The 25,437-nt window shown below is 51.1% G+C and overlaps 9 protein-coding genes across 9 annotated transcripts; 3 read left to right on the top strand and 6 right to left on the bottom strand.

The window, feature by feature from the left end:
- Nucleotides 1–61: 61 nt before the first annotated feature.
- On the bottom strand, nt 62–1,280 carry BDW74DRAFT_150840 (uncharacterized protein). Its single transcript, XM_073724079.1, has one exon. It carries the CDS (start codon nt 1,215–1,217, stop codon nt 387–389), a length of 831 nt encoding a protein of 276 aa, XP_073585352.1. The 5' UTR covers nt 1,218–1,280; the 3' UTR covers nt 62–386.
- Nucleotides 1,281–1,556: 276 nt separating this feature from the next.
- Nucleotides 1,557–2,462, bottom strand: BDW74DRAFT_150836 (DUF4149 domain-containing protein). The gene is made up of 4 exons (XM_073724078.1): nt 2,385–2,462; nt 2,300–2,333; nt 1,959–2,247; nt 1,557–1,897 (listed from the first exon to the last, which is right to left on the bottom strand). Exons 1-4 carry the CDS (start codon nt 2,414–2,416, stop codon nt 1,731–1,733), a joined length of 522 nt encoding a protein of 173 aa, XP_073585351.1. The 5' UTR covers nt 2,417–2,462; the 3' UTR covers nt 1,557–1,730.
- Nucleotides 2,463–2,795: 333 nt separating this feature from the next.
- Nucleotides 2,796–5,516, top strand: BDW74DRAFT_150835 (ATP-dependent DNA helicase 2 subunit KU80). The gene is made up of 10 exons (XM_073724077.1): nt 2,796–2,951; nt 2,996–3,050; nt 3,100–3,166; nt 3,221–3,288; nt 3,336–3,504; nt 3,554–3,614; nt 3,660–4,187; nt 4,242–4,627; nt 4,680–4,894; nt 4,949–5,516. The coding sequence occupies exons 1-10, from the start codon at nt 2,823–2,825 to the stop codon at nt 5,431–5,433; spliced, it is 2,163 nt and encodes a 720-aa protein (XP_073585350.1). The 5' UTR covers nt 2,796–2,822; the 3' UTR covers nt 5,434–5,516.
- A 125-nt stretch (nt 5,517–5,641) lies between these two features.
- Nucleotides 5,642–8,627, bottom strand: BDW74DRAFT_167223 (uncharacterized protein; the record flags this gene model as incomplete). Its single annotated transcript, XM_073726669.1, has 4 exons — nt 5,642–5,693; nt 5,749–6,861; nt 7,168–8,187; nt 8,377–8,627. The coding sequence occupies 4 exons, from the start codon at nt 8,625–8,627 to the stop codon at nt 5,642–5,644; spliced, it is 2,436 nt and encodes an 811-aa protein (XP_073585349.1).
- Nucleotides 8,628–8,860: 233 nt separating this feature from the next.
- Nucleotides 8,861–12,360, bottom strand: dps1 (putative aspartyl-tRNA synthetase Dps1; the record flags this gene model as incomplete). The annotated part of the gene is made up of 4 exons (XM_073726668.1): nt 8,861–9,538; nt 9,599–10,555; nt 11,076–12,144; nt 12,215–12,360. The coding sequence occupies 4 exons, from the start codon at nt 12,358–12,360 to the stop codon at nt 8,861–8,863; spliced, it is 2,850 nt and encodes a 949-aa protein (XP_073585348.1).
- Nucleotides 12,361–12,473: 113 nt separating this feature from the next.
- BDW74DRAFT_135770 (F-box domain protein) lies at nt 12,474–13,921 on the top strand. The gene has a single exon (XM_073722390.1). It carries the CDS (start codon nt 12,625–12,627, stop codon nt 13,774–13,776), a length of 1,152 nt encoding a protein of 383 aa, XP_073585347.1. The 5' UTR covers nt 12,474–12,624; the 3' UTR covers nt 13,777–13,921.
- Nucleotides 13,922–14,368: 447 nt separating this feature from the next.
- On the bottom strand, nt 14,369–17,792 carry BDW74DRAFT_135768 (coatomer subunit gamma). The gene is made up of 6 exons (XM_073722389.1): nt 17,452–17,792; nt 17,062–17,372; nt 16,047–17,013; nt 15,649–15,996; nt 14,783–15,601; nt 14,369–14,730 (listed from the first exon to the last, which is right to left on the bottom strand). Exons 1-6 carry the CDS (start codon nt 17,525–17,527, stop codon nt 14,498–14,500), a joined length of 2,754 nt encoding a protein of 917 aa, XP_073585346.1. The 5' UTR covers nt 17,528–17,792; the 3' UTR covers nt 14,369–14,497.
- Nucleotides 17,793–18,902: 1,110 nt separating this feature from the next.
- On the top strand, nt 18,903–20,239 carry BDW74DRAFT_135756 (KH domain-containing protein). The gene is made up of 2 exons (XM_073722388.1): nt 18,903–19,381; nt 19,450–20,239. The coding sequence occupies exons 1-2, from the start codon at nt 18,994–18,996 to the stop codon at nt 20,136–20,138; spliced, it is 1,077 nt and encodes a 358-aa protein (XP_073585345.1). The 5' UTR covers nt 18,903–18,993; the 3' UTR covers nt 20,139–20,239.
- Nucleotides 20,240–21,332: 1,093 nt separating this feature from the next.
- On the bottom strand, nt 21,333–24,584 carry BDW74DRAFT_150823 (putative LPXTG-motif cell wall anchor domain protein). Its single transcript, XM_073724076.1, has 2 exons — nt 23,938–24,584; nt 21,333–23,837 (listed from the first exon to the last, which is right to left on the bottom strand). The coding sequence occupies exons 1-2, from the start codon at nt 24,103–24,105 to the stop codon at nt 22,047–22,049; spliced, it is 1,959 nt and encodes a 652-aa protein (XP_073585344.1). The 5' UTR covers nt 24,106–24,584; the 3' UTR covers nt 21,333–22,046.
- Between the last annotated feature and the right edge of the window lie 853 nt (nt 24,585–25,437).

Here is a 25,437-nt window from a genome sequence, read left to right as displayed (position 1 = left end):
TATGGTTAAAGTCCTCGGCAAGAATCTACACACATCTACGGGGAACAATGGCTAACAAAATCGACGGTAACGGAAGGATATTGATTAACTATAATCACACCCGCAAAGACGTGTCTTGCTAACAAATCAAGGGCTAAGTTGTTATAAAGGGGAATCTCTCTCTCAAGCCTGTGAGTCTATTGGATTCAACGGACACTTCATTGGCAAAGGTCCTCAAGCAACCAAGGCCGCACTTTGAAGATTGTGATAATACGCAAGATATACTCAGACGGACGTTGCCCTTCGAAATACCTTCTCATCCAATCTCCCACAGACTTTCTTCGGCAAACTGTTGCTCTTAGCCTTTATTTGGGTCTCCGCAACCAACATTTTCCTCGACTTGGTGTTTACGCTTCTTCACCAGCCTTATTCTCCCCTTCAGATTTCGGGTCTCGCATGAAATAAAACTCACACTGTCGTTGCCACGCGGTGAAGCCTTCTATATGCGAAGTGAGCTTGTCCAATTGTTTCTGGATCTCTCTGTCCCTTTCATCAAGCTGCTTTCCTATGATGGCTTTCAGCTTAATTGATTCTGCTTCTTGCAACTCCTTGAACGGGGCGAGATACGCGTTCTTGGCTGTTTCAGGGATAGCGAGTATGAAGTCAAGGATTGCGTTCAGTGGAGCAAAGACCTTAGCGAATGGGGTGGAGGATATCATGATGACCGGACTGAAGACTTCCATGGCTGGGTTGAGAACTCTTTGGACGAATGGACCGAATATGCCCTGGAAACGAACGAACATCGTCTTGACAGGGTCGGGGATCTTCTTCTCAATCCTCTGACGAATCTGCTCATCGGCAATCATCGACCGTACCTTCCTCGCTATCCAGAGGCAACAGAGCGCTGCGAACAAGACGAGAAGTATGATCTCAAGCCAGTATACGAAGTCGATTTGAGTCTCCGGGTTCGTTGAGTCTGATATAGCTTCACCCATATATATAGCCTTCACGTGCGCGGGCGACGAATTTGTGGGCTCGCTTGCAGGAAACTTGTCCTTGTCCTTCGCCTTAAACAAGGGTGGTTTGGTCGAAGAGGAGGTACTCCCCCCTGCGAGTTTCGAGACGAAAGACCAGGTCGAGGCGACCATCTGATGGTCGATCCTGGGGCCTGTGCCGCCTGGCCATATGAAGTATGCGGCCGAGAGGCCGACGAGGATTTGGAGTGGGAGGACGTTCATGGCGAAATGGAACGTGAAATGTGTATGCAGAGCTATGTAGTGGTGTGATGAGCTGGTTTTGGAACGATTTGGAATCTCGTGATTGGAATCGATGACGTCTCAGTCAAACTTGTTGCTAGAAACTGTTATGGTGAGGAAGGAAATAGGCAGGAAAGGAGTGTGTCTATATAGACCCCATAACAAAGGGATTATGGTTCTTTATGGCGCCAGCGAGTTCTTTGATGGTTCTTTGTTAGACTCCATGGCGTTGTTGTCGCTTTGTCTTATCATCGTGATTCACTCCAGGGATCCCGGGCTAGACTATTGGGGCGCAAGGTAGGATTGCACGCAGAGACTGGACCAACAAATGTGAGAACCTTGGCTATGTATAGTGACCAAAGGAAGTACTATAGGGCATATATAGAAGCTCTGAGTATTAGCAAAGAATAATCATGACCCAACATCCCCAAGAGATAATGAACAATATATACAAAGTCGCCAGCGGCAGCGCTACCTATATCACCTCCAAACCCCTTACGCAAGCTTCTTGCTCAGCACAGCACCATAGAAGATCGTAGCGCCAAGGGTAACCAGGTTGACCAAGCTCGACAAGCCATGGATGCGGCCGAACTTCTTGTTCAGGGCAATCATCTCCTTGGAGTGAGGAGGCGGGTCGTAGCTCTTCTTGCCGTCGCGGGTTTCTTCAGCCAGATGAGTTAGCATCCAACCCTATCAGGGAAATCTTCAATGTGTAAAACATACCCTGGTGCTTCCGCTCCCGCATCGTGTCAACAGTAAGCTTGCGCAGGACGCCGAAGTTGATCAGACCCGTGACGAATGCCGTCGCGAGAGGAAGAAGAACGCTGTATTTGTTCTCTGGTGCTAGGAGACCTGAGATGCCGAGGGGCTGGTCGGCGCGGGAGGCAGTCAATGCGACAACGACGGGGAGCGCGGTTTGTATGGCGAAGTAGGTAGGGAAGATCTTGGCTTGGAGGGCGGCGAATTGGGGGCGTGGAAGTGCGCGGAAGGCAATAATGCCGGAGACAAAGCTCTGTTTCTGTTAGGCTTGATTGTATCTCGTATGTGAATAGGTGGTGTCGTACCTGGTAGACCTGGACACCCAGCAGGGTGCCATAGCTGAGATACAGATGTCAATAGTGAGCTTTGGGAACTGAGTTGCGGACAAACCTTAGAATATGGAAGGGTCGCGGGTCAAGCATCTTGAAGTCGGAGCTACACGATGCTTAAGAGATGGGAAGGTGATGGGGAAGTGGTGATGGCCAAATCGCTGTATCATGCGATGCGCATTTAATGGATTGCGATGCGGGACCATCCGAGGTTCTGTGGGCCGCCGGCCAAGCTTCAATCCACACGTCCCAGGCTGCAGGGACGCTGGTATTTCCACGGCTAGCAATGCGCTACAGCTATAGCCACGCATCGTCCCTGTATACACGCAGCCTCATGATGCCATGTGCCGTCGCGTTTGAGCTGTTCCCAATCGGGAAATATCGCGTGTCTGCCTGGGCCTCCGCGTTGTTCATCGCCTGCTGCCTTTTGACAGTCCTTTATTAGTCAATTCGCTGTTGTCTCCTTGTTCCCATTTGTTTCTTGCTCCTTACACTTACCATGGCGGACAAGGAAGCAACAGTCTATATCGTGGACGTGGGGAAGTCCATGGGCCAGCGCCGCAATGGCCGAGACATCACGGACCTCGAATGGGCTATGAAATATGTTTGGGACTGCATCACGAACACTGTAAGTTCTTGACGTTGTTAAATGAGCATTACTGAGTAGATCAGGTGGCCACTGGCCGCAAAATGGCGATGCTGGGCGTAATTGGTCTCAAGACTGACGGTCAGATACGTTGGCTGTTATAGACGGTTTAGTACTGATAGATTGACAGGTACCGACAACGAACTAGGGGACGAATCCCACTTCTCGCACATTTCTGTTCTATCGGAGATCAAACAGTACGTTGTCTACTATGTTCAGATTGCTGCGTCCGTAGCTGACCAACGCTCCAGGTTTCTTATGTCTGACATTCGGGAACTGGGTGAACAAATCAAGTCGAGCAATGTCGACAAAGGCGACGGTATGATCTCACTTGGATTGAAGATGTGCGTATATTGACGGACATAGCGATCTCGGCTCTCATTCTGGCAATCCAGATGATCATCACCCATTGCAAGAAGCTAAAGTGGAAGCGGAAGATTGTTCTCGTCACCAACGGAATGGGGCGGATGAACAGTGAGAACCTTGAAGATATTGTTTCGAAGGTCAAGGAGGATAATATTGAGTTGATCATCCTGTAAGTGGTGCTAGCACGTCCTTGCGGGATTGGATCTAACAGGCTGCAGAGGACCTGACTTCGATGATGCAGAGTATGGCACCAAGGAAGAAGATAAAGACCCGCGCAAGGTATGGACCTTCTCAATCTTAGTAGCCACCTCTAACACGTTAAAGGCCGCGAACGAGGCTCTATTACGAAATATTACTGAACAATGCGATGGAGTGTTCGGCACGCTTGAACAGGCAGTAGAGGAGATGGCAATTCCTCGCGTCAAGCCTGTTCGGCCAGTTGCATCCTTCAAAGGTTTCCTACAACTTGGTAATCCTGAAGAATACGACACTGCGGTCCGCATTCCTGTTGAGCGATACCCACGAACAATGGTAGCTAAGCCGCCCACAGCCAGCCAATTCGTCCTACGCTCAAGTACAGAGGCCGGAGAAGAAGGGCAGGAGTCAGCAACTGTCGTTCCTGAAAGCCAGCCTGAAGAGGAAAGCTCTCTCACCAGTGTGAGGAACCTGAGAACGTATCAGATCAATGATGAGAGTGCTCCTGGTGGTAAGATTGATATCGAACGGGACGAGTTGGCCAAGGGGTATGAGTATGGGCGTACAGCGGTCCACATCAGCGAGACCGACGAAAACATCACCCGACTGGAAACTACTGCTGCGCTAGAACTGGTCGGATTCATCCAGAGCGAGCGGGTATGTATAATCCGACGCTGCGAAGTGACCTTTTGAAACTAACGGAAATCCCAGTATGAGCGATACATGCACCTGTCCAATACCCACATCATCATTTCCAATCGTGCCAACGACAAAGCCTCACTTGCACTATCTTCCTTCATACATGCCCTCTTTGAGCTAGAGAGCTATGCCGTTGCTCGCCTAGTCACGAAAGAGAACAAACCTCCTATCCTAGTTCTGCTCGCACCTTCAATCGAGCCGGAATACGAGTGCCTCCTCGAAGTGCAATTACCATTTGCAGAAGATGTCCGAACATACCGCTTCCCACCTCTTGACAAGGTGATGACCGTGTCCGGGAAGGTGGTAACGCAGCATCGAAATCTCCCAAACGATGACCTCCTCGAAGCCATGGACAAATACGTAGATAGCATGGAGCTGAAAGACACAGATGAAGACGGGTACGTAGCCCTAAAATCCCCTTCAATATGTATACATCACTAATGAAACCAGAGATCTGATCGATACGCCCTTCCCTATTGAAGACTCATTTTCACCCGTTCTGCACCGCGTGAACGCAGCGATTCGCGCTCGAGCTATACACCCCAACGACCCCATCCCACCCCCCGCAAAGATCCTCACCCAATTCTCACAACCACCTGAAGACCTTCTCCAGAACGCAGAACGCCACCTCAAAAAGCTCATGGAGGTAGCCGACGTTAAGAAAGGTACTTCCCTATCTATCCGATCCTTACTTGACACTTTATACTAACGTTCAACAGTACCTCCCAAAGTCAAAGGCCGCAAACGCGCTCGCGAGCCCGAAAAGCCCCTCTCAGGTCTGGACGTCGACGCCCTCCTGCACCAAGAAAAGCGCGTGCGGATCTCACCGAACAACGCAATCCCCGAATTCAAACAGACTCTCGCACAAGCTGAGACCATTGACACAACAAAGGACGCCGTCAAGCAGATGCGCTTCATCATCCAGGACCAGATCCGGACTAGCCTGGGCGATGCAAACTATGACCGCGTCACGGAAGGACTGGGCGTTGTGCGCGAAGAGCTGATATCTTTTGAAGAACCGGGACTGTACAATGACTTTATTACGGAGTTGAAGGAGGAACTGCTCAAGGAGAAACTGGGTGGTGACCGAAGGGAGCTGTGGTGGCTTGTTAAGAGGAGTAAACTGGGCTTGATTGAGCAGCGGGAATCGGAGCTCTCTGAGGTTACGGAAGAAGAGGCGAAGAAGTTCTTGTCTGCTCAATAATAATACGAGGGATGCTGTTTTTGGCCGAAAATGTTCTAGATACCATTTGCTGTTAATGAGAATGAGATGGGAATGCTTTAAAGAGGCAAAATGAGTAAGACATAACTCGCTAAAGAACTAGAGACTTTGCCAAAGATCATTTCCATATACGTTGAATGAAAGCACGCTGAAGAGAACCCACGCATAGCAATATACCAAATCAAACCGACTACGAGATCTTCCCCATCCTCTTCTTTCCAATATCAAGCTTCTGCTGCAGTCTGGTAATGCAAAGGTCAGCAAGCAATCCAAACTAGACAGTTGAGGGCAACACACCTCGTCGCATCGTCATCCACCATTCTAAGCATCTCATTCTGCACCTCCAACTCCTCATTGATTTGGATCCCTAGCTCCTTCTGCCTCCTCACAATCTTCAACAGCTCCTCCACACTCATATCCTGCTGCTGCATCGTATCACGCTGCAACTGCAACACCCCCTGATTATCCAGCTCGCGCGTCCGCTCTGTCTCCTTCCCAAGGACCCTCCCCGATTTTGCAGGTTTCCTACCACTATCTCCTGCCCCTCCCGCACCATTCGCGGCCCCAATAAGCGCCTCTTTATCCTTGATCGACGCAACGGCGTTGTCAACCCTGCTCTTGGCCGCCATAGCGTTTAATAGATCCTCTAATCCATCTTTCTCCTTCCGCGCATTGATAAGGAGGTCCTTCCGGCGTCGGATCTCTCCTTCCCCAAGCGAGGTCGAGCTGGTATACCGCCCGTTGCCGTGCCCATTCCCATTCCCACCGTCGGCTATCCGCTTCAACCCATCCTCCAAAGCAGTTATTAGCGACCCCGCACGCACAAGGGAGCTCTTCGCCCGCGCCGAGCTCTCATGTTGCCGTTGCGGCGTCGTCTCCTGATCCCGCCTAGTAAGATGTAATCTCGCGTCATGGAGCTGCGATTTCAAGTCCCGGTAGCAATCTAGCCATAACGTCGGATCTGAGATGGGTTCTCCGTTGAGAAGGCCCGGCCCTGTCGCTGCGGCATGGAGGCGCGCGGAAGATGCGGTGATGCTCTCGTTACTGTTGTTGTTGCTGCCAAGGCTGGGCAGGTTCAGGAATGCGCGCCAGGCTGGTGAGTTGCGCCATCGGGAGTCTGATGCCTCGTTGATGGCGCGGAGGTAGGATTCGAGGCCTTGGCGGCGGGATTCGCGGAGGTCGGTGTTCGAGACTGTATTTGAGAACCAGGACTTTGACGGGAGAGGGTGTGGCGGCGCGCTGTTTGTCTGTGATGTTAGGGTCGTGTGGAAGGTTGTGAAGTCGGAGTAGCGCTTTGAGAGGGCGAAGGAGCGGAGAGGAAGGCGGAGGGTGATGTTGTAGATTGTAAAGGGCGGGGAGGTGGTTGAAGTTGTGGTTGTTGGGATGGATATCTCGAGGGGAGGAGCCATACTGAGAGTTGTAATGCCCTCTGAGCACGCAAAACTCCTTGAAGAGATAGAGGAAGATGTTGGAGTACTACGTTGAACTTGGAGTTGGAGTTGGAGTTGAAATCAAGGCCGATAAGGGCTTCATCGCGCTAACCAGATCGGGCCCAAACAATGACGCAAGGTCCTCATAACTATATAGTAGGTAGCTTGGTACTTTGATTGTACCTAAAAGTACAAAAATGTGTCATATTTACTCATGAGATACTATGAAGCCTCTGCCTAGAAAAGCATTGGCTCCCCTTCAGTCCATAATTCCCGCGCCTCCAACAGATCTCGCTGCCCATAGTGCTCCCCAATTATGGTGATGATCATATCCAGCATTGCGCGAGTCTGCGTACTCACGTCAACGGCTGTTGTATCAAGCCCGGATTTAGCTTGTGTGTCTCCTTCCTCTCGAGATGATTGTTCGATTCCGGTTGCTGAGATCCGCGCTTCGAGTCGTGCTTTCGCCTGCTCCAACTCCTCCGTATCAGACCTCTTCTCCGCACCAGGGTCCTGGGGCTGGGTAAGAAAATTGAAATCGATAGCTCCACCCCCTTTATCACCTAACGATTCGTCTTTATCCTTATTGTCCTCATCGTCGGAATCATGATATTCTTCTTCTTCATATAGCTCCTTCTGTTCTTCTCTCACCTTCTTCAGGATCCTCACAGCACGTTTTCCTAACTCCCGGATATCCCCAATATCCCGGGCCCCCAACTGCCCAGAATCTCGACACTTCCCTAAAAGTCCCCAAGCCCAGGCTCCAATACGTCGGACCAAAACCGCATCCCCATTGCGTACATTTTCCGACATGAGTCGCGCCAGAATCATCAATACACCCAGGACGCTATCCATATCCATGCACGCGAGCTGTACTGTCTGGGGGTCAGCCTCCTGCAACAGGCGTCTCCATTCTTTTTGCGCATTCTTCGATGATCGAGGAAAGCTGATGGGATGTGAGTCATCGAGCGCAGATATGACTTCAGATGGGGGCGTGCATTTTAGAATCGATCGCAGGAGCAGGAATCGGTGGTGTAGCAGATTGTAGTAGCTTGCTTGGGCGTCTGAAAAAATCTCGTCGACGGCAGGTTTCGTCCTCGCAAGGCCAATATATACCCCATCAGAAAATATTCCTTGTGGTACATGCTCTGAGATGCTGGGTTTCTCGTCTTCGTCGTTGACGCTTTCATTTTGCTTGTTTTGATCACTGTAATCCGTGGTCGCATCCGTCACTGCGACTCTTTCCACCGGTGGTTCTGTTGCTGCGGGAGCGTTGAAAAGTGTAGGGAGCGAGTTGGCTTCGGAACTAAAACAACATTTCAGGTTAGCGATCCCAGACAAAGTAATATCATCCATAAAGAGAATGGAAGCGACAGGGGAGACGAACCTCGCGTCATTCGCAAGCTAGCTGGAACCAGTATGCAAATTTAGCAAGCACGTCGCAACAAGAATGGAACCGCCAGAACAAAGGCAGCAGTAACAGGAAAATGCTTACCGGACCATTCTCAGATACTCCAAGCCATCTTCCGCGTCTCCATAGAAGAGCTCATCACTATCAGCTGTATCGAGACCGGGAAATGCGCTTTTCTGCCCGAAGACGGGGTGATTGCGAGGTTTCTCGTACGGAGTTACCGAGTTCTGCGTTTCCTCGTCATCCTGGTCAACTTCTGCGTACGAAGGCCGGGCGCGCTTGGAGTATGGTGAATAGCCTGAGCCCGAGCCGGCAAAATTTCGTTTATGCGACATACCGGCGGCGGAAATGTTGTGGTCAGCTGAAGAGTGAGGACCCCGGATTCTCGGGCTGCTCTAACTTCTATCTAAGGAAGCTCTACTCCGTATTGGGGTTAGCTCCATCTGCGGGGCCTACCGATAAGCACATAAAATCCTACAGTGACTTTCTGGTCACAATATATACAGTAAATCGTAATATTTTCATTATTCTTTTGTCCACTTCTGCTCTATGTTTCCAACGTTTACGATTAAGGACGCAGACGCTGGGGGTCGCGAGGGAACAGAGTTGCCAACCTGATGTTAGGCAGTCCGAGGAAGAACATGACAATGCGGTTTAGACCCAGACCACCACCGGCGTGGGGAGGGCATCCCTGGCGGAAGGCAGCCAGGTAGTCTTCGAAGCCTTCATGGCTGGGGTCGACGCCCTTGGCGACCATAGAGGCCTCGAGCTCTTTCACATCGTGAATACGCTGAGCTCCGGACATGATTTCCTCGCCACGCATGAAAAAGTCATACGAGTTGGAGAAGCGAGAGTCCTGGGGGCAGGACTTGGTGTAGAAGGGGCGAACAGCCATGGGGAACTTGTCCAGCACGTAGAAATCAGTGTCGTACTTCTCACGGATGATCTGGCCTAGCTGCTTCTCCATAGCAGTGGTGAAGTCATTCTCAAAGCGCTCCTGTTCTGAGACGTCGACACCGGCCTCCTTAAGAAGCGCCACACCGTCCATGTAGTTCAGTCGCAGGGCCTTGCCGTCCTTAGGAAGCTTGAAGTCGCCTGCCTTGGGGTACGACTTTTGGATGATGGCGATTTGGTCCGCGTATCGCTCCTTGAGCTGCGAAAGGATGAAAACAAGGAGTTCTTCGGCAAACTCAAGAACTTCGTGATAGTGAGAGCTGAAGGTCTTCTCGAAATCGAGACCGGTGAACTAAACAAAGGATTGATTATCAGTTTCTGGTAAAGGATCTGTTCCTCGGCATGGACATACCTCGGTCAAGTGACGGTGGGTGTTGCTCTCTTCGGCACGAAACACAGGCGCAATCTCAAAGACGTTCTTCATATCACCGGCGATACACATTTGCTTGTACAGCTGCGGGCTTTGGGCCAGGTAGGCGTTTCTCTTGAAGTACTTGACCTCAAAGACACCACTCCCACCCTCTGTAGCAGCGCCCACCAGCTTGGGCGTTGAGATCCATCTGGATCCGCTCTTGATCATGTACTCCGCAAACAACTCTGCAACACCGCTGGAGATCCAGGTGATAGCCTGGCTGGTCGCCGTCTGAAGATCCAGGACACGGTTGTCAAGGCGGGTCTTGAGGGTGACAATGGGCGCTCCATCGGCATCAACCTGGAAGCCCTCCTCGGTGGTCTCCGGAAGCGGTCGCTCAGCATCCTTGACCTGCATGGGAAGTTGTTGGGCGGCTTCAGCAATCATGTAGATCTTGCGAATGTGGAGTTCGTGGTTGTTAAGGGTGGCGGAGGCGATTGGGACACCGGGCTTCTTTACAATACCAGTAACCTGGACAATGGAGTTGACGTTCAGACCACTAGTGTACTTGACCATCTGTCGCGAGATGGGTTCCGCCGCAGCAATAACAGCCTGCACCTTCAGACCCTGCTGTCGGAGCATCAGGAATGCCAACTTGGCGCTCTGAGCGCGGGCATTGTCCACACGAGCCACGACCGTGATCTCCTTCTCATAATGGTCGTCATTGATCTCCGCGAGTTGTGTAGTGGGAAGAACGTCCGCGGTCTCGGGAATTGGGCCGTATAGATCTTTCGCGGTGTCGTTCGCCTCGGCAGCGGCAGCCTGGGCCTGTTCTTGCGCAGCTCGCTGAGCAGCCTTCTCCGCCTTCGCCTTGTCCTTCGCAAGCTTCTTCAGCGCACTCTTGCTGAGCTTGCCTTCTCCGCCCTCACCAGCCTCCGCAGCGGGAGTCTCTTCGGGCTTGGGGCGAGTGGGCAATTCGGAATCGGCCATGTTGGTTTCGAGAAAGGTGAAAGGAATAGAACCCCGAGATAATGGCTTGTGGCGGCTTTTGAGTCACTCGTCGATGCCTAAGCTCTCTTTGACTGACTCAAACGTCTCTTGGACAAATCACCCCGCCGGGTTTAAACCCTACCGTACGGTATGAGAGGGGCAGTCCACGTGATGCTTACGGTACCATACAGCCTAAGGCATCGATTTCTTATAGATGCATGGCTCAAGGTCAAGGACAGAGTCAACAAGGCCTTATGTCACAAAATGCAGGACAGTTACTGAATTTGCCGTCACTAGAGTATCTGTTATGTTAGGCCATGGCTTGGTATTGGAAACGCGCATTGCGATGATGTCTACAGTATAATGGGCCTAATTTCTTGAGTATAACGCTTGCCGTCTCTCTATAACTACGTCAAGCAGGTTGAGCAACCGGACGGTTTACCTTGCCAGAAATGAGATATCTCCGACTGAGTCGAGCCTATTTGACCTGCCATTTCGAATGCTGCAAGCCCCATTCAACCGCTTTCTGGACATTATCAGCAATAGTCTTTGGGGTCCATGCCGGCTCGCCTCCCATGTAAACGCCAGTTCGCACCAGTATAGAATGCCACTCGCTGTTGTGAGCACTTCGGTATGAGTTGGCTCCACAAATATCGGATTCGGGGTTGTCCCCAACCATGTAAACATTCCGTAAAGGCCTTTCTGTTCTGAAACCGAACGCTCTAGAGCGGTTACGCAGGAGCTGATTCTCCGCGAATTCGTATGTCCCTTGCGACGGCTTACCAATGACTGTCTTCTTCAGTTCAACGCCTTTGCTGGAGCCACCAGTGATTGCACTCCAAGTGCCTTCCAAAGCTTCGCGGAAACCGCCCTGGCCCAGCCGAGGGAGGCTGTAAGCAGCAGCCCACCAGAGATCCGGGTTGGAGAAGTAAAGTGGTGGCTGTCCATCCTCCTGGTATCCACGATTGGGAAGATCCGCACGACCATTTTTTTCTGACAGAGTCCCTAGGACTCCTCGAGACGAAAGCAACAGGTCAACGATGATATGAGCGTCCAGCGCCCAGTCCCTCGGGTCATTGAAGACGAATATGGCGTCAATCTTGAGGCCCTTCGTTGGGTCTCCAGGCTCTCCTATGTGAGACAAGGGTCTCGTAAACGTCTTGTAATAGTCGCTGAACCCCTTGGAGAAGGGCCAGATGGATGGGTTGGCCATCAAGATATCACCAGGAGTTACGACGTTCTTGAACCCGTACCTCTCCGCTACCGCACGACACCCATCACCATCCCCACCAACTACTAAGATGCGTTTGTTTTCCAAGGCAGGCTGAGTCTTCGTTCCCTGCACCATCTCAGCAAACGGTGAATGGCTCTGAATGATCACATCTGCATCCAATGGAACTTGTAGTTTTTCGCTGATTTCAGCAACGCGTTCGGCCTCATGTTTTCCTCCACCATTGGTCAGAAGGATAAACGGAATTCCTTCTTTCTTCAGAAGAGCTAACGATTCAGCTGCTCCGGGGATAGGAGTTGACGATCGAAGAAGGACACCGTCGATGCTATGGAAGGCGTTAATGGAGCAGACAGTTACATGCGGCCAGACTTATATCACTATACCGCTCAACTTACTCAAAAGCAAAGGCAAAATCGGGGACTCGTGGTGCTGCAGAACTAAGGTTGCGTATGCTGCGGCAACTTGGACCGGCGGGGAGAAAGGAGCGCGTGGTGGAACATTGGACCAGTCTCAAAGACCGCCAAAGGGCATGAGGACGCATTTCAAATCTATGAAACCGAGAAACAACAAACAAGGCGCTTCAACGTAGGACAACAAGAAAAGAGTCTAGAGGAGTGAAATTGTTGTTGTCGGGAGGGGGAGGGAAACGGGCAGTCATCGGAACTTCCCCGAGGGCCCGGAGCCTTTTCTAAGGCCAAATGATATCATCCCGATCTCAATAATCCTCTTTCTCTCTCCGCTTGACTAGGACGGCCGTCGACAACGAATATACAGATTATGATGGAACTTCGATTTGCCTTGCCTAATGATCTCCGAGCCTCCGATCCACCTTCCAACGGAAATTGTCGTTCAGATTTTGAACGAGGTCGCTGCCGATGAGGTGACCCGCCAATCGACACTTCACGGCTGCTGTCTGGTCTCGCGGCAATGGTATACCTGCGCAATCACTTTACTCTGGGAATGCCCCCGGATAGATAGCGGCCGCAGCTTTACGAGATTTACAAAAACAATCAGCCCACCGATTGGGGTCCGTAAGAGCAAATTCAATCTCGGCGCCCTCGTTCACAAGCTCGATTTGAGCTCCCTCGTCCATCACAGCTCACCCAGCCTGACCGCAAGGTTGTTGGGCCGTGTCAAGGAGAACCTAGAAGTATTCATTGCTCCCAGGGCTTCGTTCGCGTCAAACAGCCTGCCGTCACTCACGAAATGCTCCAAGCTCCGTTATCTAGACCTCTCCCTCGTGGGCACACCTATTCCCTCCAAGGACCTCAGGAAGAGTTTGAGCAATCTCGCCAATCTACAAGCCCTTCGCCTCCCCCAGTCGAACTCTATTCCAGACTCCGAGTCGTTTGGTATACCCTGGCCCCCGAACCTTAGCCGGATCCAGTTCAGCGGTCACTTCTCCGCCGAGCCCATCCGGTCTTTCCGCTGGCCGACATCTCTCACGAGCCTCACCATAAAAAACTGCTATGATCTTTCTCTTTCAAATCTCAGCAGCCTCATATGCAGCCTGGACTTAAGCAATACACTTAAGCGGCTCACAATATCCGGTCAAAACCGCCGGCTAAGCCCAGAATCAATAACCTCTATTCTCATCTTAGTACCGGGCTTATCGTTTCTCAGTGTCCCTGGCGACATGGTAGATGGTACGTTCTTCGACATGCTTTGCCACGCTGGTATTCCTACCCTGCAGGTGCTTGAATTTGGATACCCCGCTGAGGATCCGACAATATACTTCAGTACAAGGAGCTTGCTTGAAGCGCTTGAGCTCGGCCTTCCGAATGTGTATGCAACGGGTTTCGCTGAGGTCTTCATCGCCGATGATGGCATGTTAGACGACGACGCAGTTGACGACTTCTTGATTAATCGCTTGGAGACGAAAAAATCCCTTCCGCCTAGTGTCACGGACACTAAGCAATCCTCTTTGAGCATTCAACCTGGCGTATATTATGTCTGAATGTCGAAAGCGCTTATTCCGCAACCTATATTCACCTCCCAAATCTTTTCCTGCTCGAAAATCATAACGAGTACAATTCCTGGAGCTGTAACTGGTGCCTCGGAGCGGCGTTGCGATATATATCTTCTCCTATATACCTTGCTTTACGACTTTATGAGATATGCGCAAATGAAAGTTTGAAGAAGGATTGGTTCGACCTCGTGTGATAGATGCTAGAAACAGGTCTTTCTCAGGAAGCGGTCATCCCGTTCCATCGAGGAATAACAGCTGTACAAAGCATTTGTGACATTTTAGTTTGGATCTCCAATTTTTAGCAGTGTACATGTGTTAGAAACACTGACTGTAATTGACAAGAATGTTGATATATGGCGTAGGTATAGCTGATAAGAGGAATGGCCGCTACGCCAGTAACATAAGATAGTGAAAAGAAATATTCTTTTATTTGCCAAAATGCAATCAATCATCAAGGTAATAATAGAATGATCAGAGCGTAAAGAAAGCAAAGAAAAGAGAAGAGGAAAACACTGCAATGGGTTTAGACGCCTACTAGACAAATCATTGATCGCATCTAACTCGACACCTGCATTATAGACGGGGGAAATTGTAAGGGGAAAACGAATATGACAAGCCTGATTTCATGAGGCCAGACTCATCATCGCCTGAATATACCTTCTCGAGAAAGTCACAAAGCTACACAATACAAACCGGCTCTAGGTCCAGCTTAAGCCAAAGAAGCAATTACCGCGGACGCAACACCTTCTTCTTCGGCGCGCACTGTGATCTTGGTGGTTATTCCGGTCTTTGTGGAGTAGGCCATCTTGATGAGAGCCGCGACCCGGCCGCCTAATACTGTCTTTCCGAATAATTTGAGGGTATGTGTGCTGTTGCTGAGGGACACGTCGGTTCCTTCGAGGGGTTGTAGTGAGAGTGCAGAAATCAATTGTTCGGTGGCATCTGGGGATTATTAGTTAACCTAGATCAAAGACGAATGTTTAGACCAACGTACCTGCGATGCCCTTCAGGTTGCTGAGCTGAAGAGTCTCGCTGACTTCCTCGCCGTTGGCACCTGTCTGCTCCCAGACATGGTCGAAGCTGCCTGCAAATGTGGGAATGACATAGTCGCTGCCCGTAAGTTCAAGGTCGTTGACTTGATATTCATCCTCATATCCGCTGTCTTCCGGATCGCCAGTTGTAGGGTCGATTTCCTTGCTGGTGAATTTAAGGTTGTTTGTAAATGAGATAACTGGGACGCTTTGTTCACCCTCGAGCTTCTTGAATGTGACATATACAACCCCGGGTTCGTTGGTACTTAGTTTGGGTGCAGGAACAATGAATTCCTCTTCCAGGATATCCTCCTCGGATGGCGTAGCGACCACGGTAACGTCTTCCAGGACAGTGTCGGGAAGAGTGTTTTTGATATCATACTGCAAGACGATGTGCTCCTTGAAGATGTGTTTGACGGCGGTGACAACGTATTCCGTTTCGCTCTCGCTAAGTTCGACAGGAACAGAAGACTTGAGCAATGTGCCGTACGCCTTGAGCTCGGGAATCTGCATGAGCTGCTCGGCATACTTCTGAGTGGCAGCGGCGGTGGCAGCTTCAGCCACACCATTTGCTTTGGCACCCTTGGAGGGACCAGTAGATGGTGCCTTGAGCGTAGGGGTAGCACTCGTAAGCTTCTTGGTTCGCTCTTCAGCCAGGGCTTGTTCCTGGGACACCACGGGTATCATAGACACATCGAATGCCGTAGCAAATGTCTCTTTGTCGCCGGATGTCACGTACATGACAAGTTGATGCTCAAAGGTTGAAAGAGAGTACATCGATTCTATTCTGGTCAGCAGATGCAGAACTTTAGCCGGTTAAAGAGCTTACCATTCTTGATGAACAGATTGGCCATTTCATCCTCTTCAGCCATCAACCGAAGGTTGAGAGCAGCTCGGTCACGGACTTCATCATCGGTATCATCAAGGCATCGCGTAAGGAGAACAGAAACGCTGGACTTCACTTCAGGATCCTTTTGGCCAACACCAAACTTAGCCAGTGCTGTTACAGCGGCAGCACGAACGATAGCGTTTTCGAGGACCACTCGGTTGTAGATGTAACGAATGTACTTCGTAGGCTGCGACGTCTTCGGGCCCTCAACGCCAAGGAGGTGCAGAACCCTAACAGACAATTTTGTAAACTCACAATCCTCAATGAACTCACAAAGATGGGCAAGGGCTGCGACAGATTAGCTAATACGAATTTACAATGGAGTGGAAGCTCTTTACCATCTTCTTTACTCTCAGGGACAAACTTGATGAGGTCAAACATGCTCTCGACAACGCTTCGCTTGAATTCATAGCCACCCTCATCCCGGAGAATACCACTGAGGAACGAGAGCATACCAGCCTGCTTGCTGGGGAACTTCAAGCACAGGGTCCGGATTGCCTCGACGATGGTGATCTTGAATTCGTCGGTGATGTCAGCCATGAATCCCGAGATCTGCTTCATCAAACGGTCAACGCTAGCCTCATTGCCGGTCTTCAGAAGAGTGGTAATGGCGAAAGTGGCGATCGAGCGATTGGTATTTGAGATCAACGACTCGATGTCGGGATTGCACACGTTGACAACATGGGGCTTGAACGACGCGAATCGGTGGAGGATACGGATGGCGGCGAACTTGGTGATGGCGCGGGGTGAAGAGAGGAATAGCTGGAGAACATGGACAGCCTGCGAGGCTTCGGCATCACTAACGTCCCTGATGTCGCATATCGCTTTTGCAGCCTCGAAGTTCACCATCTCGTGCTTGTGTCGGAGCCATCCATCGAGCATCTGCATCATGGGTTTCCTTAATCCGGCGTCTTCCTCGGCCAGCTTCGCGGCCAGGCGCACAAGAAGAACAAGCGCGGCGGGGCTCTTCACTACTCCTGCGGCGCCATACTGTTGGACCATCTTAACAAGAGCCATGCGGTCATGCGAGCGCATCTGGTATAGGAGCCCAATTGCATGGTACTGGGTCATGAAATTCGACTGTGAAATCGCGTGTGCCTGGGAGCTACCACCGAATCCGAGGAAGCCAGTTGATTGCTTAGAGCCTGAAGCCGCTTCCTGTGTCTCACTTTGCCATCTTCGGACAACGTCACGCGCGATTGGAAGGAGGTGGTATGAGGAGACGAGGGCGGCTGAAGATACCGAAGGGGTTTTGTCGACAATAGCTGTTTTGACCAATCGTTCGATACCTTGTACGGTTGTGGCCTATCGAGCTGTCAGAAACGAAGAGACCGCTAATCCCAAGCTACTCACGTCGATAATGCGGCACAGAGCCCGGATAGCATTGGCTCGGTATAAGACATCGCTGCCAACTGCGGTATCTTTCATAATGATGCTGGTGGACATGATGACATCTTCGGCAGTATTTGCGAGCTCTTTCAAGATAAGATATACCATCTGCCGTAACGAGGGGTCCTTGTTCTGGAACAGTTTCGAGATGCCGAAGAAAAGAGTGGTCGCTTCATTCGTCGGGAACTGCTCTCCAGTGAATACAAGGACCGCGATCTTGGTCAGTAGCGTGCGGCACTGTCGAGGGGATATCGGTGATGAATTGAACAGTCTTGCTATGGGAGGAGAGAATAACACGGTCAGCACCAAAATCTCCGGATCATGATACAGCTCCGATTCGAGAGCGGTTCTCACCATCTTGGAAGACGGAGGTCCGATCCAGCTTGATCATAGTCTGGTCGGCATCCTCATCCTTCTTCATGTAGCTCATGATGCTGAGCGGCAGCGATCGCAGCAGAGAGGGGGCTCTCTGGTTTGCTCTCTGTCTAGAAAATAATCGCTTGCGGGGAGATGTCAGGTCAGGGTCAATAACGAGGGGGACGCCGAATTGACCGCGGGTTCAGGAGGCGGAATTGATCGTTCGGGGTGTAGAGATGTGGGCGTAATTAAATCCTCATTATATAACCACACTGGAGAACAGAAAACCAAGTGAGATTGCTGCGAAGGTGACCGGCCCAACAGACAACAACAGCTTAGTTGAACTCCGACTTTCCAGTTCCCGTCAAGCATCCAGGTGGCCTTCCGCCTCTGTGGGTGCGAGCCACAATGCACGCAAACACTGCAAACATGCGGCAGCCACTCCCCAGGTCCAGATCTTCAATATCTCTCCACCATCATTGTGTTAATCCATCTTTAATATTCTCCATGGCCAGAGCATGCTTATATGCTGTGCTATGAGATTCGGACTTTCGGAGCGCTGATGAAGGTCTAAAAGCGATGTCGCTCTCGTGATTCAGAGGCTGATCTCCTGTTCAAGTCGAAGCCATACACCACTGTTGCATCTGTGTATAGACGTAAAAAGACAGCCAGAGTGATCCTTAAAGGATTATCAAAATCAGGCATTGCCATTCTGAGCAGGCAATATACTCCAATTGCTGCATGAGAGTTGGTAGGTTTGAACTAGTTCTATACTTCAACAACAAGTGGAAGCTGTTTACTACTGTAGACCTGCCCAACTTTACCAGAAAAGGCTATAAAACTAAACAGAATAAGAGAATATTCAAGTATTCAGCTTATTCTACACAGATTGTCCATGGAAATCAGAAGCAGTGTACTCCGAGCAAGGAGCAGAGGGTGTCGCAGTGGTTGGTTCCTCCCGCCCTGAACACCAACCACAACGGCGCCTTTCCTCTTCGTCCTCTCCCTCTTTTCTTCTTCTCTCCACCTTCTCTCTCCCCCCATCACCAGTCCGCCCTCCAGCCCTCTCCCATCTCTTTTCCTGTCTATCTCCCCCTCTTCCTTTTCTTCCTCTCCTCTTCAACCTCCTCTTCTACTCCCCCGTCGAGTCTCCCGCTTCCTTTACCCTCTTGCTATCATTCCCAACCTCCACCTTCCCCCGCCCGCCGAAACCCCTCTGGATTCGCCCTCCATCCTCGCAAACTTCTCGCCAGCGAACCCTTTCTGTGTCTAGCATTGTCCTGAACATTCTTGACACGTCTCCCTTACTACTCGGTCTGTAAGTAACTACCTTCTTAGCAGCCTTTGTCGCCATTTTTTTCGCTGTGTCGGCGTGGTAACGGAACAGAGTTCCTCGGGTGCCATTTCCGTTTGACGTCGGCGCAAGGAACGACTGGTTGGCTCATCCGTGTACCAAGCTCCTCAACTTACCCGTGATAATAGTCCGATTGTCTTCTACTATTTGTCTTCCCATCTACGAAACACTAAAACCTCGAAAACATGGACACCTCCGACATTATCGAAACCCCGATCACCGACGAGACGATGACCGATCCCGTCAACGTTGGTGATGAGGGCGACATGGAAATCATTCCTAAAACCGAAGAAGAGTATGCGCAATCCATGCTCACTCTTCGCGCCATCGTTTCATCTAAGGAAGCGGGCGTCATTATCGGAAAAGCGGGTAAGAACGTTGCCGATCTACGCGATGAGACTGGCGTCAAGGCCGGTGTCAGCAAGGTAGTTCCCGGCGTCCACGATCGCGTTCTGACCGTGACCGGTGCTCTGAACGGCACTGCTAGAGCCTATGCTCTTGTCGCCAAGGGACTGCTGGAAGGAGCCCCGCAGATGGGTATGGGTGGAATTGTTTCCAACAATGGCACTCATCGTAAGTGTTACCCAACACATATTCACAGGCCCTTCCTTTGACTTTTGAATGAAACTTACACTCAGCAGCTATCCGTTTATTGATCTCCCACAATCAAATGGGCACCATCATCGGACGACAGGGATTGAAAATCAAGCACATCCAGGACGCATCAGGTGTGCGTATGGTGGCTCAGAAGGAGATGCTTCCTCAGTCCACCGAGCGCATTGTTGAAGTGCAGGGCACCCCCGAGGGAATCGAGAAAGCCATCTGGGAGATTGGAAAATGTCTTATTGATGACTGGCAACGTGGAACCGGAACAATCCTTTACAACCCTGCCGTGCGTTCGTCCGTCGGTAGCGGTTCGGTTCAGCATAACGGTGGCAATGGCGACAGCTACAACAACCGCCCTTACAACCGTACCGGTAACGGTGCTGACTTTAGTGACCAGTCTGGTGGCTATGGTAGACGGTCCAACCCCGATACTAGCAACCGCGGCTACCCTCTTGTTACCGAGGATGGTGAGGAGATTCAGACGCAAAACATCAGTATCCCCGCTGATATGGTTGGATGCATCATCGGCCGGGGCGGAACCAAAATTACTGAGATCCGCCGGAGTTCTGGGGCTCGCATCTCGATCGCCAAGGCCCCTCATGATGAGACCGGAGAACGCATGTTCACCATCATGGGCAGCGCTCAGGCCAACGAGAAGGCCTTGTACCTCCTATACGAGAACCTTGAGGCCGAGAAAACTCGCCGCAGCCAGCTGCAAGAGTGATTTGCTGTCAGCTTGAATGAATGTCCACGATCGACCGACTACGCCATATCCGACAGGCTCTTCGTCTCCTATCCTGATTACCAGAGTCGCTTGACTCTTCTCCTTTCCTAATATCTCTGCCTGTTACCTCTATGTTTCTTCTTAATTATGTCTTCCTATCGTGCAGTTTTCCTGGTTTACCAGGAGCAAAATTTGCCGAGGGATGCGTGTTGTGCAAGATGCTGCAACATTTGCCTATCTCCTTAAATATGGGATTTGGCTGATTCGGCAGAGAAACCAGCACGACGCATCTGTTATGAGAGTGTCTTCTCGGCGACCCTATCCTCCCCTCACGAAGGTTCTTGAACTATCCCCGCTTGACTCTTCCTCCATCTACATCATACTCGTGCCGCCTGTTATATCCGTTATATCCCTTTACCAAACCGTCCTTTCCTCCTTCCGTCCGCTGTCTCCAAAACCTGAAACAATCATGATTCCAAATTATTGACGACCGTTGACTTGAATATCCTTATACAGCCTTGTTGACCTTTCCTCCTCCTATGTGGCACATGTCTCTCCTAAAAGCGTTTTCACGACTTTCCAGTGAAACATGTGCCAGCTTGTGATTTCAAATTTCCTTGAATTGTCGCTTCTAGCGGAAACCTTTATCATGTATATGATACGGAGAATACCAGCCAGGGAACAGAAGATGCTAGGAAGAAATGGCTGAAGAAGCATGCCGAACAAGTTGCGTGGAATTCGATCGGAGACGATCTCTTAAGACGAATGATTATGACCTGTCTTGCCAAACGTGCATTTATTGAAGTACGACCGTAGTACTAGATGTAGCGTCTGTAGGCCTACGTGGTATAAAGTATCGCTCTTCAGTTCAGCCAGTATTCTTCACTCAGCTCAGGTATGGTGCGGCATCTTCACCGAATGCCTGACGAGGCCAAATCAACTAGTTCAGCTGTCAGAAATCCCTAGTCAAAAGTCCGAAAGGTCATGCATGGGTGAGTCGGGCGGTATCTACCATGTCCCATGCCAGTGCACCCTTGGTACCTGCATCTACGTACAGAATCGTCATCGCTTTTCAAGCGTACTACACTGGAGCCCCTCGAGTACTGTGGAACTGTAGTAGGGTCCATGACGTGATTCCCAGGATCATGGATAAACAGAAGCAGGAACAGAGCACCAAAGCCCGTACCCTGAGACGCTGCTGGAATCTGTAGTCATTCATGGTAGGTAGTGGGAAGTAGTAGTACAACGGTCTACTGGTACATACAGACAAAAGCGCAGAACAAGCAGGAGCAAAGAACAGAACGCCCTCTATGGAACGCCGGACAGTGAGGATAGAAAACGCAGGGGGCGCATTATGGTCCTTATGATGATGGTGGTGGGGAGAGAAAGGAAGAAATGAAGAGAAAGATGTGATGCCATTGCCACGCCGGTCGCTCAAACAGAATCAACCTCGTATAAAGTGCTGTATCATTATGGTCATGATATCCAAGTTCAAGTCCAAGTCATGCATGCGTGTTCCAATTCAATCCAATGAGTCAGATGAGGTGAGGTGAGGTAAGGATGTGCATTCGGATCTCGTTGTTCGTAAGGTAGACGGGTAAGGATAGCTGCGCGCATAATGATGGTTTGCAGTAGGTATGATGTACGTATGCATGCATGTATGTATGATGTCTTATGTATCCCCGCGCAAGGAAGAATCCACAATCATTAATAGGAAGACGCAAGGCCAGAAAAGAAAGAAGCAAAACGCCGGCTGGAAAAAAGAATTGTATTGTATCCAAATGATGTCGCTGCGTTCGTTAGATGGGATGCCAGTGGATTTGAATAGTGTGAGCATTGAACTGTTGAAGGAGTTCCCGAGGACCAGCGGAATGAAGAAGTGAATAGAAGGTGTTAAGTAGACGACAGTCAGTCAATGCTGTCGTTGAAGGATTTGGATTGCTTCGTGTCTATCGTTGACACTGGGCGCTGTCTGACGCCTAGTCTCCGGCCGCCGACGCTGTTTGTACGGAAACGATTTTGCGTTATTGGTGTGTAGCTGGAGGCTAGCTTGCTTGAAGCAGCGGATATCCTTGTCTGGGGAGCCTCCTGGCGTGGTGATACCGGTATATCATCTGCCGGATTCTCAATAGCTGATGGAAGGCCATAGCGACGAGAGCCCGCTTGAATGTTTGCACGAGGAATCGATGGAGTGTAGTTGGATGGCGTCATCAAGCTTCGGCGGAGCGGTATGCCAGATTGTGCAGTAGTTGGAGTACGTGGTTGAGAGGGCTGCTGTGACTCAGATATTGGCCGTGGCGACGGGTATCCAAAAGAGCTCTGTTGCCGAGGTGAGGGCTTTTGCGCTGAAGACGCGGCATTGATATCGGCCATACTCCTGGATACTGAGCGGGTGTGAGGGTTTCTGTAATCGGAAGGCTCCTCTTCCTGCAGCCTCTTCGTCCGCATAGAGACGGATAGTCGACTTAGCCGACTTGCGGTGGCGGGAGTAGCAGGAGCGCTTGGTGAATGCGCCAACTTGGTACTCTGGCTGTGGTTATCAGGTGAAGGGTAGAGGTCGCCTTGGTTCGCAACGCTTGCCCGCCGCGCTTCCAGTCGACTTGCCGCACGGGGACCGCTGCTCTGACGCCGTGAAACGTCCTCGGAATCTTGCTGCAGACTTTTTCGGTAAGATAACGCGGTTGGGGTTATAGTTCCTTCGTCAGTAGTGTTTGATTGGGAGATACGGAATGTCGCATCGCTAGGATGAGACGATTGCTTGCTATGCTGTTCATCTGACAAGGCGAGACACAATTCCGTCAAACTGCGACAGACACTGTCGGCCTTCCGTCGAGATTGCCGTTCTGCTGAACCGTACCCATTGACCATGGAGACATTTCCAGAAGGCGTTTTTCCTGTCCCTAAGAGCTGCGAAAGGGCCATTGCATCCGTGGCAGCGGCCTCCAATGCCGTGTATACATCCTTGTTTACCACACTCCTTGCCTTGACCAGGGCCGATTGTAATATTGGATGAACTGGGTTGGGAGCCGTAATCGTATCTGATTCATTCGAAACGCTGGTTCTTCGGTGGCGCGGCGATGAAGACATAGTCGTGACTGTCGTTGTCGCTGTACGCGGCCGCTCCGCAGAGGACGAGAGCATAGCCTCTTGAGACGAGGGAGGGAGTTTTCCTGTCAATTCCAATTTTTTGATTCGAGACTTGAGGTCTTCTAGCTCATCCCAAACGGTAGAGGGCGCAGTAGTCGAGAGAGTCGATTCCGTTCCACCCTGTCGGGACTGATCGTAACGAGGCTTTTCAGTGACTTCAGAGGCTGAAACCTGTCGGCTGCTCCGAATCGTGGAGAGCCCGGAATGGCGAAAAGAGCGCGAGTCGTGTAGAGAAGCCCTTCGTTCAGGGAGCGGATCATCTTCAGGACTCGTGCGACTTAGTCGACTGCGAGACACTCCGACCGTTGAGTGTGCGCTTGACGCAAAATTCGACTGCGGTGATCGGCCAATGTCATCCAAAGGGTGGGCGGAGGCAGAGTACGAATATGGTAAGGCACTATGTCGATTAGATGGGGAAGGCTTCTGTGGATTTTGATGCAAGGGGCTTTCGAAGGTATTTGAGCGGGATATTTGTTCGGGAGACAGTGTCAGGTCACTACCCACACGAGAGATGGAAGATCGAAAGCCATTACCGGACTTCCGAAGTCGCGACTAGGAAGAGAATAAAGTCAGCCCTGAAAACTATCCACTCAATCAAGGAGTTCGGGAGGAAGTCTAATCAGCTTCCAGAACCAGAATTAGCTCAACTCACCCGTCTGAGTTCGGAGCGACCCAAGGACTCGCGACGGTTCGAGTCGGACCTTGCAATGTTTAGGAAGATGTCCTCGTTCCTGGACGGACCTTCGTCGGCTTTCGCGGCAGCGCCGTTTTCGTCGGCATACGAGCGCCCCTGAGTAAAGGTCGCAGTGGACGACGGCATTCTCCTCTTTACATCCGGCGGTGACTGCTGGGAGTATAATGTTGATTTGCGACGCTTTTGTGCATTGGGGCTCAGCACGCTGAGAGTTGAGCCGGCGTCCAGAGGGAGCGCGGAACTACCCCCTTGTCTAGGCGCGGTCGCAGCGGGAGAGACTTGCGGAGATTCTGAAGCCAACGGTGTTTCAACGTATGACGAATGGAAGTCCGGGACGGATCTTCGGTGGCCGGCATACAAGGATGGGTGCCTGGGCGAGGAAACGGATTCCGACGCGGGAATACTGCGGTCGATGCTAGCAGCCTTGAGGTGTGATGTCAAGGCGATCTTGCGGAGAGGCGATTGGACTTCGAAACTGAAGCGGCTCTGAGGTAGGCGGGGGATGGGCGACAGCGAAGAAGGATTAAGGAGGCGCGACGGGGAAGAGGGCGAGGAAGTTGAGGGGATCGGACGAGACGGTGAATGTGAAGGTGAAGATGGATGTGAAGGTGATGGCGCCGTCGATGAAGTTGTGGTGCCGGCGAATGTTAGCGCGCCAGCTTTCCCCGTGTCACGGGGATGAGGATCTCCCGAAATAGTCAATCTTCTGTCATTCGCAGCAGACCGCAGCCGGCCGGACGACCTGCTCTTGAGTAAAAAGTGTCTTTCCGGGTATTCAGATCTTCCGCCTGGAGTCGCGAGCTCACCCTGCTGTTCCTCTGCCGCGTACCTTGTCCGCGACGTGACGTCCATTGTCGACCGACGCGAGAGATGGGCTGATTCGAGGATCGAGTCGCTTTGCGCCGCATGGGTGTCTGGCTGGACAATGGAAACGGTCTTCCGCCTGCGCCCAGTGCTCAGACTCGTCGTTTGATCCTTTGTTGTCGGAGTCGGAGTGGTGGGCGAAGGCATTCGAGTGCCAGCAGATCCTGTGTCGTGGAGCATCTGCAGCGTTGGTCAGGCATCTAAACGGTGCCGCAAGCGCCAATTCTCTTGTTCTCAGCAGGTTCCAAGAGACGCATTGAAAACTTATCCCAGTAGACTGGTTGGTTTTGGAGAAAATTCGATCTATTGGCTGCGAGATTCTATACAGAGAGTGAATAATAACTACCACGCATACATCACAATTGCCAGCACCTCTCGCGGCTCTCGCCTCTGATTTGTCGGCTTCCAGGGGAAAGCAGGGCTACGTTTACAAAAATAAATCGAAATGAAGGACCTTTTCCACTTTTGTGAGGATTATGAGTGGCTAGACAGCTGGAATATGGAATCTGGCCGGTGGAGCTCGCACTGGTTAGCCCTCATGGCCCGGAGAATAGCTGCACTAGATCTAATCTGGACCTGACAGGTACGGCTAAG

The sequence above is a fragment of the Aspergillus multicolor genome (genome assembly GCF_047715735.1).
Source record: "Aspergillus multicolor strain CBS 133.54 unplaced genomic scaffold BDW74scaffold_8, whole genome shotgun sequence".
Taxonomy (NCBI): Eukaryota; Fungi; Ascomycota; class Eurotiomycetes; order Eurotiales; family Aspergillaceae; genus Aspergillus; species Aspergillus multicolor.
The sequence above is the reverse complement of the archived record's forward strand: the minus strand, read 5'-3'. Positions and strand labels throughout refer to the sequence as shown.

What these genes read in the sequence shown, in the direction of transcription:
- BDW74DRAFT_150840 (XM_073724079.1), bottom strand. Translation starts at nt 1,217, where the DNA reads ATGAACGTCCTCCCACTCCAAATCCTCGTCGGCCTCTCGGCCGCATAC.
- BDW74DRAFT_150836 (XM_073724078.1), bottom strand. Translation starts at nt 2,416, where the DNA reads ATGCTTGACCCGCGACCCTTCCATATTCTAAG. An exon ending in TGGGTGTCCAGGTCTACCAG is followed by an intron (nt 2,248 to 2,299) that starts GTACGACACCAC and finishes TAACAGAAACAG; the next exon opens with AGCTTTGTCTCCGGCATTAT. An exon ending in GCGGGAGCGGAAGCACCAGG is followed by an intron (nt 1,898 to 1,958) that starts GTATGTTTTACA and finishes ATCTGGCTGAAG; the next exon opens with AAACCCGCGACGGCAAGAAG.
- BDW74DRAFT_150835 (XM_073724077.1), top strand. Translation starts at nt 2,823, where the DNA reads ATGGCGGACAAGGAAGCAACAGTCTATATCGTGGACGTGGGGAAGTCC. An exon ending in GTTCTATCGGAGATCAAACA is followed by an intron (nt 3,167 to 3,220) that starts GTACGTTGTCTA and finishes CCAACGCTCCAG; the next exon opens with GTTTCTTATGTCTGACATTC. An exon ending in AATATTGAGTTGATCATCCT is followed by an intron (nt 3,505 to 3,553) that starts GTAAGTGGTGCT and finishes AACAGGCTGCAG; the next exon opens with AGGACCTGACTTCGATGATG.
- BDW74DRAFT_135770 (XM_073722390.1), top strand. Translation starts at nt 12,625, where the DNA reads ATGATCTCCGAGCCTCCGATCCACCTTCCAACGGAAATTGTCGTTCAG.
- BDW74DRAFT_135768 (XM_073722389.1), bottom strand. Translation starts at nt 17,527, where the DNA reads ATGAGCTACATGAAGAAGGATGAGGATGCCGACCAGACTATGATCAAG. An exon ending in CTCTGTGCCGCATTATCGAC is followed by an intron (nt 17,014 to 17,061) that starts GTGAGTAGCTTG and finishes ACAGCTCGATAG; the next exon opens with GCCACAACCGTACAAGGTAT. An exon ending in CAACCTGAAGGGCATCGCAG is followed by an intron (nt 14,731 to 14,782) that starts GTACGTTGGTCT and finishes AATAATCCCCAG; the next exon opens with ATGCCACCGAACAATTGATT.
- BDW74DRAFT_135756 (XM_073722388.1), top strand. Translation starts at nt 18,994, where the DNA reads ATGGACACCTCCGACATTATCGAAACCCCGATCACCGACGAGACGATG. An exon ending in TTCCAACAATGGCACTCATC is followed by an intron (nt 19,382 to 19,449) that starts GTAAGTGTTACC and finishes TACACTCAGCAG; the next exon opens with CTATCCGTTTATTGATCTCC.
- BDW74DRAFT_150823 (XM_073724076.1), bottom strand. Translation starts at nt 24,105, where the DNA reads ATGCCGTCGTCCACTGCGACCTTTACTCAGGGGCGCTCGTATGCCGAC. An exon ending in GTCGCTCCGAACTCAGACGG is followed by an intron (nt 23,838 to 23,937) that starts GTGAGTTGAGCT and finishes TTCTCTTCCTAG; the next exon opens with TCGCGACTTCGGAAGTCCGG.